The sequence below is a fragment of the Cyprinus carpio genome, chromosome A6, assembly GCF_018340385.1.
Source record: "Cyprinus carpio isolate SPL01 chromosome A6, ASM1834038v1, whole genome shotgun sequence".
In the NCBI taxonomy this organism is placed as follows: domain Eukaryota; kingdom Metazoa; phylum Chordata; class Actinopteri; order Cypriniformes; family Cyprinidae; genus Cyprinus; species Cyprinus carpio.
The window spans coordinates 32,246,861-32,260,024 of NC_056577.1; the positions used below are offsets into that span (position 1 = coordinate 32,246,861).

General features: G+C 32.3%; 1 protein-coding gene across 1 annotated transcript in view; it reads left to right on the forward strand.

Annotated features, from left to right (window-relative positions):
• Positions 1-13,164, forward strand: part of LOC109052381 (TOX high mobility group box family member 2) — a 126,583-nt gene that overhangs the window by 60,552 nt on the left and 52,867 nt on the right. The window contains exon 3 of the mRNA XM_042759068.1: positions 1,428-1,487. Within this exon, the coding sequence (XP_042615002.1) occupies positions 1,428-1,487 (60 nt within the window). The remainder of the gene's footprint in view (positions 1-1,427; positions 1,488-13,164) is intronic.

Genomic DNA, 13,164 nt, shown 5'->3' on the forward strand with positions numbered 1-13,164 from the left:
CTCAGATTAGCCTTCAAACGTGTGTTTTTATATTGCACATCAGGATTTGTTAATGAATTGTTTGCAGCTGTATGTTTCCGTCTCTTCTTTTATATTTGACAGCTGTCAGAGCTCATAAGAGAGACGCTCTATACAGTGTTTGGTGTCTGCGCTCGTCCTGCTCTTGCATCCTTCGCAGTTAAAACTAAGGTTCTGAGTAATTTAGCTCAGAGTCGTGAAGGCAGGAGTGACGTGTTTGTTCTCAAGCATTCAGTCCGAGGAAATGCACTGCAGGGCAATTGTGGTCGGTTTTCAAATTCTCTCTTTCGAGCCGTCATATCCTTCCTTTCACACCGTCCCATCATTTCAGGCCCAGGATGTTTTTCTGTCTTGTTGTCACCTGTTCAGTCTGTCAGTAGCAAAAGTTGTTTGCAAATTAAATTTCAGCAGATGAAGCATAGAAAAGATTCGATTCCAGTAGAGTTTGACTTTGCACTCTGCTAAGATAATGTAACTTTTAACATGATGCAGTCGTGCAATGCATTATTAATTAGATTATCAATGCAATTAAATGAATTCGAAACAGATTTTGAGAAATATCAATATTTTAATGTTTATGTAAGTATAAATATAAATGCACTCTAAAAAGTGATGACCTGCAATTGCTAGCATAAAGAGCAATTTTTTTTACCTTACTTAACCTTTAAAAAATATATATATTTTAATATTATAACATATTTAAGTTGATTCAATGATGATAAATGCTATTTTTTATCTGAATAAAACCAGTTAATCTAAGTGTGATAAATATTAAACATGGTTTTGAATTGTTTCTATGACTGATCAAACAATATAATCAGTATAAATAAACTTTAATATTCTGAGAAACAAATATTAGAAATATTATAGACAATATTACTGATATATATTACTGATTTGGAATAAATATATACTATATCTATAATGTCAAAATATCAAATGTGCAATGCAAACGTGTGTTTCTTAAGATTTTTGTGAAATTATATAATGAAATATTTTATGTGAAAGCTGACAGCTGATGTGATGGTCAATATTATAACTCTACAATGGCTCATAACCAATATCCATGGCCAATATTATTAATGTTTACATGGTCAAAATCCAATATGGTGGCCAATTTGCCTTCCTATAAAGGCAGCATTTATATTTAAGCTCCAATTTAAAGTTTAAGCATTATTCAGTATTCAGTATAAAAGATGGATTTTTAAAAAAGAACATGCACTAAAATGTTGTCTAGACAAGTTGCACACTAGAGTTTGGAGCAGATCAGTCTCTTTCACTCTTTGACGGTTTTGATGGAATTGTTCTTTCCCTTTTTTCCACGTTCTGTCTGATATGCAAATCATCTTCCTTTATCTCGGCTGTCTGACCAATCAAACTTTATTCTTCTTCTCTCTGTGTGCCCACAGTTTGATGGTGACAACATGTACATGAGTGAGAACAACCAAGAGTTCCTCTCCCCGAGTCAGGTAAGATTCAGACCCTCAAGCCTGGATTTACAGCGTTCTGTTCGTTTCAATGAAATAACATGGAAACTATTTTTTGTTCAGTCGTGTTTAGAGTGTCTTGATCTGAAATGCATGATCTGGATGTGCTCATGAGACGAGGAACAATCGTCAGACTTGTCTAATGACGTGCTCCTCATGAATATTAATGGCTTAATCATGAATGTGTTGTGCATATATTGGATATATCATTCAGTCACAGTTCTTATGGAAGATTAAACTACAAGATCTGAGAAGCGTCCTCTACTCTCGCTTTCTCGCTCCTTTTGTCTGGGTTTGTTTACTCTGAGACTCATATTTGACATCTGTCTGCGTATCTCCTCCGCTTGACCAGGTTCAGGCCGTTCAGACATCACACACACACACACACACACACACACACACACACACACACACACACACACACACACACACACACACACAAACGCACGCACACACACACACAGCGACTGACCAAAGCCAGACAAACACTCTTAACTAGTCTTTCTGCTTTATTAACAGAAACAGTGTGTCCTTCTCCTCGGATCTCTGTTGCTTTGGCATTAAGAGTCATTTCATTTTGTCTTTCCTTTTTTGGTTCTTTAAATGACAGGGACATTCAGTAAGAGAAATAATTACGAAAAGCTCAACTTGACAAGATTGAAATAATTAACTTGCATATGCAAAAAAAGGAAACTCCACATTTGGTAGTTTTATTATTATACTAATGTGTTATTGTTTAATGATTATATTATTATATTAAAATGGTTTAATTTGAATCTGAAATTAAAGAAGAAACATTCGGATATAAAATAAATAAGTAGCAGACTCTGCAACCAAACTTCAAGGATTTTAAGAAGTATAAATATAATATCAATATTTTAAGATTTTATAAGTATAAATATATATTCTAGAAATTAGAATGGCATCATTTCCATGTGACTAATCAAATAAAATTAAATAAGTGCATTTATACTTATAAAAATATATGTATTTTTTAGGATTTTGAGAAATAAAAAATATTATAGAAATATTAATATTGTAAGGTTTTTTTAAGTATAAATATAAATTATAAATTATGAATATTAAATAATAAAATATTCTGCATTATTTATTTGACTAAACAAAAGTAAATAAATAAGTTCATACCTAAAAAACAAACAACGTTTTAATATTTTAAGAAATTTTTATATTATAGAAATATTATAAGATGTGCACCGTGACTTGTGCAATCAAATGTAAATAAATTAATTAATGCAAACCTAAAATACAAAGTTTTAGAATTTTGAGAAATATTAATATTATAGAAATAAAAGCAAGTTAAACTGTATGCAATTAATGATAAATATTAAATATTAAAAAGATTTTGCATTATTTTTATGTAACCAATCAAATGTAAGGAAAAACATTTTATCTAAAATCCATATTATATAAAATATAAACACTAAGGTTATATAAGTAAAATATATACTTTAATAAATAATTAACAGATATAGGGTTTTGAAAATATATAACTATTATAGAAATATTAACATTGTAAGGTATATATGTGGTATATAATTAACATTATAATGTATATGTAAGTATATTAAATATTAAACAATTCTGCATTGTTTCTATGTAACTAATCAAGCATGCTATTGAAGCATGCTGGAGAATATGATCATCAGGATTTTTTGTACATTGATCAGATAATATAATTCATAATTCAACATGTGCGCACTGTACATGTAGGAGAGGCTGGACATTCTGGCTGTTTGATCTTTTTTCATTTGTTGCTACTTTGAAACTGATTCCATCTGAAAAGCTTCCATTGAAGATGAATGCCATGGAAACGGTTCTGATGGCGGTCCATCACACACTCGTTGGGTCTCAGATCAGGCGCCGCGTGCTTCCCAGGAGTCTTCACATTCACGTCGACCGAGCTGTCCTCCTGCGACCTCTGACCTCATCTGATTGTAGGGGAGAGATCGTCTCCACTTGGCCCCTAACGAGCCCTCTGTGTGTTCAGGGTCAGGGAGGATCGCCACGGTAACCGCCGCCAACAAAAGAGTGTGGAGTCCGCCGAGGGTTGACCTCCAGCCGACTCGGGCGATCGATAGCAGCCTCAACAAGAGAGAGAGAGAGAGAGACAGGAGAGAGCTGACAATGAGAGAGACAGACAGATACAGACAGAGAATCGATTACAAAGAGAAAACATCAATGCGGGGAATTTCCATCGCTTCCTCACGACGAATTCCGATGCAAGAGGAAGAGCGAAGGAACATTTCAGCCAAAATGCACATGTTAACTGTCAAACATGTATGCTGATATATTTTATAATCGTTTATTTTTTTAATGAAATTAATGTTCTTATTCATCAAGGATGCATTAAATTAATCATAAGTGACAGGAAAGACATTTATAATGTTACGGAAGATTCCTATTTCAAATAATTGCGTCACTTTTGAACTTTCTGTTCATGTCAAATAAAATGCATCACGGATTCCACAAAAATATGAACTGTTTTCAACATTGATAATAATCAGAAATGTTTGTTGAGCAGCAAATCGTCATATTAGAATGATTTCTGAAGGATCATGTGACACTGAAGACTGGAGTAATGATGCTGAAAATAATAGCAATAAATTACACTTTAACAGATATTTACATAGAAAACAGATATTTTAAATTGTAATAATATTTCAAAATTTTTACTGCTTTTACAGTGTTTTTAAATAAATCCAGCAAATAAATGGAGCTTTGGTGAGACTATATATGCATGCCACTTGCATATATTGTTTTGCATCTCATGTTTGGAATGACATGAGAGTAAATAACGACAGATTTCTATTTAAACTATGCCTTTAAACATGATCTCGTTCTGAAAACACAGCTTCTGATTAGCATGCTAAACCGTCCTCCACCACTGTGTCAATTTACTCCTGCTTTATCAGCTGAAGTTCATCTGGATGTGATAGCGCGGCGTAAATGTTAGTCTTTGCATTTGCATTCTTGGCTGAAGAAAGTAGCTGGGAAACGTCTCTAATGGACTCGGCGTTTGAGTATGCAGAAGACGTCGCGGTCAAGATTATAATCTCACAATTAGAGTAACAAGGTTTTATTGATTGCTTCCCGAGCTTTGGTTGCCAAGTAGGCCTGTGATTAGAGAAAGCGGGCATGTGAGAGGAACGACAGAGGAAGCTCTTCCAGAGGAGCGTTTGGCTGCGGATCTGAGACGTCAGAAGAGAGAGATTCTGCTGCTGGAGGGTGAAGAGGGCTTCGTCAAGATGATCCAGATCCAGAACTGAGAAAGTTTACATGCACTGATCCAAACTCAACTGTCAGGGCCAAGATTCATTTTCAGATTATCACTAACTAGAAAACTGTAGAGGTTTACTAAAGGACTAACTAATCCTGTTTTATCTGCCATGCAGGTCATGGTTATTTTAGTATCATTAGTATACTGTTATAGATTTTGTTAATATTTTGAATGTATTTTTTTTTTTTAAAGTTTGGTTAAAAGTATTAGTATTTTTTTTTATACATTTTTAATGTGTATATATAGATAGATTAAAAAGATCAAAGATAAAAAAAATATAAACATTAATAAAAAAAAGTATGTGTGTGTATATATATATATATATATATATATATATATATATATATATATATATATATATATATATATATATATATATATATAGTTATTTTAATATTTCAGTTGAAACTAAATGATTTTAGCTGTAGTTTTAGTTAACAATAAAAAAGTTTTAAGACATATTTTTGTCCTAAAAATCAGAGAACATAATATGCTATAGCAGATATTTTATCTTTTATTTATTTTATTATTATTTTACAGTATTATTTATTATTATTTTCCTTTAACTTATAACGTTAGTTATGTTGTTAAGTATTTTTAAATCCATTTATTTTCCATTTATCCATTAAGTCTAAGAGGAAGGACATTGCACGATGCACAAGTTATGATCTATAGAACCTCCGTCATGATGAATCTGTTCACTTTCACATGATATGTGCAAGGATACCAGAAAGGGACATAAAGTACTGTTTACATGCATAACTAAAAGTTCATCTGTGCAAAACAAAGTCGTATTGCTAAAGGAATGATTTAGACAACATCAGTGCACAAATAACACACATTTTTAATAATCGAGTAATGTAATAATATAAAATCTTATTAAAAACTAGATTCACAATTCTGTTTTTAAAACTTCTGGGTCGTCTTTTCCCATAGACTTACATTGTGAGTGCATCACTGTACTTTACTGTGTTTATTTCCAGTAGAAATCAACAGTGTGTCACATGTGCTGTCAGTACAGTATACTGGAATATGTAATATAGAATACAGAATATAGAATATAGAATTTTCAATGAAATAAATGTACTAAATGTTAGTTCGATAATGTGTTTTATTTAATATTTTGTATTTTTAGGGTATTTATGCTGCTAAATTATATTTATGGAAAAGTCATGATCCATTCATTACCATTTCTGAGCATAGACCTGAAAATGAAATTGAAGAAAAATTTAAAAACGTAAATCTTGAATGCTTTGGAGTTTAGTTTCTTTTATTAGAAGATGCTTGGCAGATTATTGACGAAAAAAAAAAAAAAAAGTTATAGAAGTTTATCATGATAACTGCACAAAAAATACAATTTGTCAATGTTATATCAAAGGTATATATTTTTTTCAAAACATGATTTACTCTAAAACCATGAGAAAACCAAAGGCATAAATCTAAACACATTGTGTTCCAAATTTGAGGTTGATATCGCAAAAAAAAAAAGCCTTTAGGTAAGATTTAGTTTGAGTGCAGTACCAAATGTGTCCACGCTTCCCATTCATTTCCAATGCAGACATTTTTGACCACAAGGAGTACAAGTTTGACTATTGTTTACATAGTAAGTGCCAAAACCATTGGCAAGTTTCGTACCATTCCAAAAATTAAAAAAAAAAAAAAGCTATGTAGAATATTTCAGTCTAAAATGACCAAACAGCACCCGAAGGAGAATCATTATTACGATGTATAAGTTATAATATATTTATGAATATACAATGATGAGTGAGGTGTGTGTTTTCTGTGATTTGCTGTGATTGGGGATCTGATGTCATTTAGACTCGTTTTCGCTGATTAATGCATCTCTGTGCCGACTGTAAACTCCCAGCGTATGTTGTGTGTTCATGTGTGTGCGCTGCTTTCCCTGCTGGTCCGAATTACAGCTGAGTACATTACTATGATTTACAACTTCCTCCTGCTGTTTAGATTGAAAAGAAAGCGAGGGAGCAAGCGAGAGTGAGAGCGCGCCGGCCCGTCCGCCCTGCCCCCTCGCCCCGCTACCAACACACATCTTTTGTCAAATGAAAACAAAGCGCGAGCCTGCCAAAATATTTCTATAGTCGATGCTGAGCAAGCAGAGAGCCAGTCAGAAAACAAAAGCTGAGAGGTCGCTGGACGGCCAGATTTGATGCCACAGCAAAACTCACATTCTCTCACAAACTGGCCTGAATGTCTCTGATCACCGGGTGAATCTCATTAAACCCAAAACAACATGTGCGGCTCAGCTTCCACCGTGCAATTTAGATTTTGCATAAAGACAATGAGGCCTGGTTCAGGACCATTAGGATTTTTTGCATTGCTTGCCATTGTTTTCATGACAATTAGGGAGATTTACCCGCAAACTCTCATTAGTGCAATGCAATATGTTTTATTAGTTGCATTCTGGTATTTGCATTCTGCATTGCTTTTTGCATTGCTTACCACTATTTTCATGACAATTAGGGACGTTTACCCTCAAACTCTCATTAGTGTAATGCAATATAAGTTTATATTTGAAAGGAAAATGCATTTTGCAAGCTGATTTAAATAAAAACAAAACAAATCTAATGAGATTTATTGCCGAGCATCATGGGCATCATTTACTGAAACGTAACCTGGATGCATTACATTAATGATATTTTGGGGGAAAATGTGTTCAGCTATCATGGAAATAATATTGCGATGCAAAAAGACTAAACATAGGTTTACATGTCTTGATTTCTTGTTTCTTTCTTTTGATTATTGAGGCTGAATAATGAGCTAGTCGTGTGTTTTCATGAGATTCACCCCATCAGTCTTTGGCTGTTTGGAATATTTCACTGACACTGAACTGTTAACAGATGCAGCGAGTGTTTATTCAAGTCGCTTGTGTTGCCAATGGTTTATAGTCTTTTTTATGACTTTAAGAATCCTTGATATCATGTGTATATACAGTAGAAGTGTATCACCTCTCGCAGCATTGCTCATGTTTAAAGCAGAGAGATAAACATTTCCTCAGCTGCTCATCTTTCATTGTGTGCTTTTCTGCCACTAGGTTTCTGTATATCATTATATCATGTCTTGTAAGACAGAACAAACTCAAGCTACTCAAGAAACATCACTGTAGTGTCATTTTCTCTGTGCAAAATGAAAACATGCTTTGCAACCTCAAGGATTTCATGAAACCTCGTAGATCTTAGTGTCTTTTCATGAGATTTTTCATTGCATTTTTCCTTTTAGATGTAATGTCAAGTTCAGCACAGAATGCTGTTAAACTAAATTAAAAGAATTTTGAGTTTGAAAAGCATTTTATTAAGTTATCTAATGATTTTAGATCAGCACACAGTATGTAAATTATTTATACAGAACCATTCAAAAGTTTGGCAGCTTTCAATAATGTGATGACGTTACTGAGAACTGAGAAACATTTTGTTTTTGCAAAAAGACATTTATGAAGTGATGTTTGTACATGAGATTGCTGACTTGACCTGAAATGTGGTTAAGATGACAGTTAAGCACTCAACAGTTGAGCTTTGATGAGCATATTAGGACATTAAATGAAAAGAAATGAAAGTAGTGTTGTTTTGTGTGTTGTGAAGCTGTCTGTCTGCATGCATGAGCAAAACGCACAGGAGAAGGAGACTAGGATGAGTTTTCGTATGTGTTTTTTTTGTGTGTTTTTTTGTGTGTTTTTGTGTATGTATGTGTTATTTATTTTAGGTATATTTTTTGTAGATTTTTTTGTTGATGATTTAAGTGCTGATCTATTTGGTGCGAATTTAGTAAAAACTTTCATATTGATGCTGACATTTATAAGATAATGTGTTTGTAAGATTCTTAGTGTGTATCAACAGTTGTGTGTAAACCTGCTGTCTACTTAGGGCAGCTACTCTCTAAGCAACATACTTGATTTATCCATTTTTATCCTTGGTTTATCCAAGTGATTTATCCATTTTTATTGAGACTTTCAATGTTCAGTGGTATATATTTTGTAATCATCATTTTGCATGATTTTTTTTGTAATGTATACATGTGTTGCTGACCAAAATAAGCATAATCTTAGAAGCATAATGTTGCTACTTACCTTCTCAAACAGGTGTCACACTGAAATATGTTGCCTTAAGACATGGTTATTATCGTTAACTAAACCGTAGAAAAAAAAAATTGTTACTTGAAATAAATGAAAAATTATCTAAAATAAAATGTAAAAAAACTTAAAACTTATTTTAGTTTAGTTCAATTTTTTGTTAAGTTTAAGTTGAAATATTAAAGTAAATTTAAAAAAAATAAAATAAAATGGAATAATAATAATAGTAATAATAACTATATAGACAGATAAAAAAAAATAAAAAAAAATAAAAGCACAACAAAATTACTAAAACTTTAACTGAAATCTATCTATGTTGTCTTAAGACAGGGTTATTATCGTTAACTAAACCGTAGGGAAAAGGAATCTTACTTGAAATAAATTAAAAATTAACTTTTTTTTTAAAAATTAAAAAACTTAAAACTTCTTTTAGTTTAGTTTTTTGTTAAGTTTAAGTTGAAATATTAAAGTAAATAAAAATTAAAAATAAAATGGATTTATAATAATAATAATAACAACTATATAGACAGTTTAAAAAAAATAAAAATAAAAGCACAACAAAATTAACTAAAATCTAAAATTCTAAAAAATATTAACAATAACTACAGTAGTATATGATAATACTAGGTAGTCAGCTCACTAGATTTTGCAAAATAGCTTGAATGTCTTTTCCGATTTAATTAGCAATTAATAGTCCCTTACAATTTCTGCAGCAGTCACACATCATATGGAGTTATGTGCCGTAAGACTATTAAAAACACGCCACGTCTGTATTTCAGTGATATTTGCTGTGAATATCTGCCTGATGTCACGTCACGCAGCAGCTTCGTCTCACGTCTGTGTCTGTGACCTGAGTGTTCATCGTTAGTTTGATTCCCCTCCGCTCTCGTTCTGTCTCTAACATTCACGTTGCGTTTCTCTTCCAGTCCAGTGTGCAGTAATAATGACCTCAAATTTCCCAGAATTCACATAATGTTCAACTGGAGTGCAATGACAGAGTGAGACTGTGTCATTCCCCTTTCATGTTGAGTGAATCATCTTACTATTTATAGCTGTTATATGAATCATATCAATATGTTTTGATATTGAAAATTATATATATATATATATATATATATATATATATATATATATATATATATATTTATATTTATTTATTTATTTATTTTTTGATATGACTAAGTGTCCCTGATGGCTTCTGATTTCATTTATTGATCAGTCCTGTTGACTCATTATACGCTTCGCCTCACAAAACTGTCTCAGATTTAATGAAAAATGACATCACACCAAAGTTGAGCAAACACAAGTTATCAATCAATCCGATGAGACTGACGTCCCACTTGAGAGGAGCGTGACGGGAAGATGAGAACTTAAGTGGGAAAATAGGCTAAAAACGTAGGGTTAACTGTAATACTGTTAATATAGTTACAGGTATAGGTGAGTCATTTCAAAATCTCTTCTGCTCACCAATGCTGCATTTATTGGATCAAAAATACAGTAAAATTGTGAAATGTTATTACAACTTAAAATATCTGTTTTCTACGTAAATATTTGTTAAAACATATTTTATTCATGTGATCAAAGTTGAATTTTCAGCATCATTTCTCACATGATCCTTCAGAAATCATTCTAATATGCTGATTTACTTCTCAAGTAACATTTATGATCTTGTCAATTTAATGCATCCTTGATATAAGAATAAAAATAAAAAAAAAATAAAAAAAATTAGTGACCCCAGTGTATTTCCTTAGTCTTATCAGTCTTATTGTGCATAATTCAAAAGAAAAATCTTTTATTGAAAAGTTACAGTTCATTAAATGATTGAAGTCATTACTTGCTTTCAAATGATTTCAACATTGTAATATTAACTATAAGAATAAGAACAATAAACAAAATCTGAATTTGAATTTGTCTGCGTATGTCGTACAAATTGCATCTTTCCGCAGACTTTTAATTGAAACACTGAATCATTCACTCTGAAGGTGATTGTTGATCCACACGTCTGGCAGAAAATAAGACATGCTAATCATCATGACAACACCACTTATTGCTTATATAACATGCATAAGATGTTACATAACTTTTAAAACATCATGCAGTATTTTTATTTTCCCCTCTACGTTTCCCGTGACATGCTGCTGTTGTGTTGCAGTAACACGACTCTTCCGTCTGCCGTAATCTGATATGATATTGTTGAGAACGGTGTGTGTGTTCATGCATATACGTATGGAAGAATGCCGACAGCGAGATACAAAAGAAAAAGTGTTTTTTTTCTTCTACTTTTCTTTACCAGACGTTTCCTTCAGGTGCTATTAAACTGTAGAAAATCGACTTGGGTCGCACTGGGCTGATGAGAATGTAAAGATTTCTGGATATTTCAGACTGTAAATTGGCGCTTGAGCATATGGTGTTTGAGTGAACACATTGAAGGTTAAATGTTTCGCCTCGTCCACATGCTCTCAGAATAATGTAGACTGGAGCAGATGGTATGTAGGCTGCACATTCACTTTATTTATGGTTGAATACGACTGTGTGTGTGTGACTGTTGCAATTAGGTTTCATTTAGCCGGATATTTATTAATTATCTCTCGCTGCAGATGCCCATAATCCAATCCACTGTTGAAAAAGGTGCTGGTTTGTACCTGCCTGTCTTAATGAGCACATATAGACATATAAATAAAGCTTGTGATGACTGGGTGTTTAAGTTTTCTGAAGGCAAACCATGCAAAATATGTTTTCCTATTGCTGTTTGGTTGCTAGGGTGCTCTGGATGATTGACTGGACGTTGCCAGGGTGCTACTGTAGTTTCTTCCTGTCTCAACTGAAAAGAGTCTAGATTTTTTGGGATACTTAAATATTAAAGTAAAGCATGCATTTATATTACTTACTTCATTATTAATCCACTAGGGTGTTTTTTTTCTGTCTCAAGTGAAAAGACTTGGCAAACGCTGTTATTACAAACTTCTATTCTGTTATTTTAATTAGAAATGCATGCATTCATATTTATTAATTCACTAGGGTGAATTTTATTTTTATTTTTATTTTTTGGCAATACTTGGCAAGTTTAGCTCTAAACCCATAAAGAACAAAAACTAAACCCTTAACCACAAGTTAATCCCAAAACCTTTAAAAAGCATTTTGCATTTTTAGAATTAAAAATGCATGCATTATATTTATTAATTCATAAATAATTAAGTGTTTACTAGGGTCATTTCCCCCTGTCTCAAGAGAAAAGAGTCTTGATAGATGATTGTTTGGGATACTTGACTAAGTAAACGCTGATAACTATAACAATCTTAACCCTATGTAAACCCTTGAAGAACATTTTGCATTTTTAGAATTAAAATTGCATGCATTTATATTTGTTAATTCATCATTTATTCACTAGGGCAGTTTCTTCCTGTTTCAAGTGAAAAATGTCTAGATATTATTTATTTATACATTTATTTGCTTTCTTGCTTGCTTTCGTACTTCACTTGGCAAACTCTACTATCTATTACAAGTTTAACCCTAAAACCTTAAAGAACATTTTGCATTTTTAGAAATTAATTTTGCATGCATTTATATTTATCAATTCATTATTTACTAGAGAGTTTTCTTCTTGTCTCAAATGTAAAAACAAATAAATAAACAAATTAGGATACTTGACTAAGCAAACCCTAAATCCTACTGAATATTTTTCATTATTAGAATTTAAAATTGCATGCATATTTATAAATTCATTATTAATTCCCTTTTTCCCCCTATTTTTTTTTTTTTTTTAATCAAATTATAGATGATTCTTTTTGGGATGCCTAACTAAGCAAACACTGCTAACAATCATAACCCAAAACCCTTAAAGAACATTTAGAATTTTTAGAATTAGAAAGCATGCGTCACAAGGATGCTTTCTTACTGTCTCAAGTGAAAAGATAGATCATATTTTAGGATACATGACTAAGCAAACACTACTAACTATTACAAGCTGAACCCTACGTAAACCCTTAAAGAACATTTTGCATTTTTGAACTTTTAATGAATACATTTGTATGTATTAAGTCATTATTTAGTTCAGGTATGAATGATTTTCACTTTTACCTGTATCTCCAAGAGGAGGTTTTGTCATTTTGTCTCACTTCTGGGAGCAGTTGTGTCACTGCGCACACACACACACACACACACACACACACACACACACACACACACACACACACACACACACACACACAAACAAACAAACACACACACACACACACAGACGCTCTTTCTCTCTGTGTCTGGTCTTCAGTAATTTATGA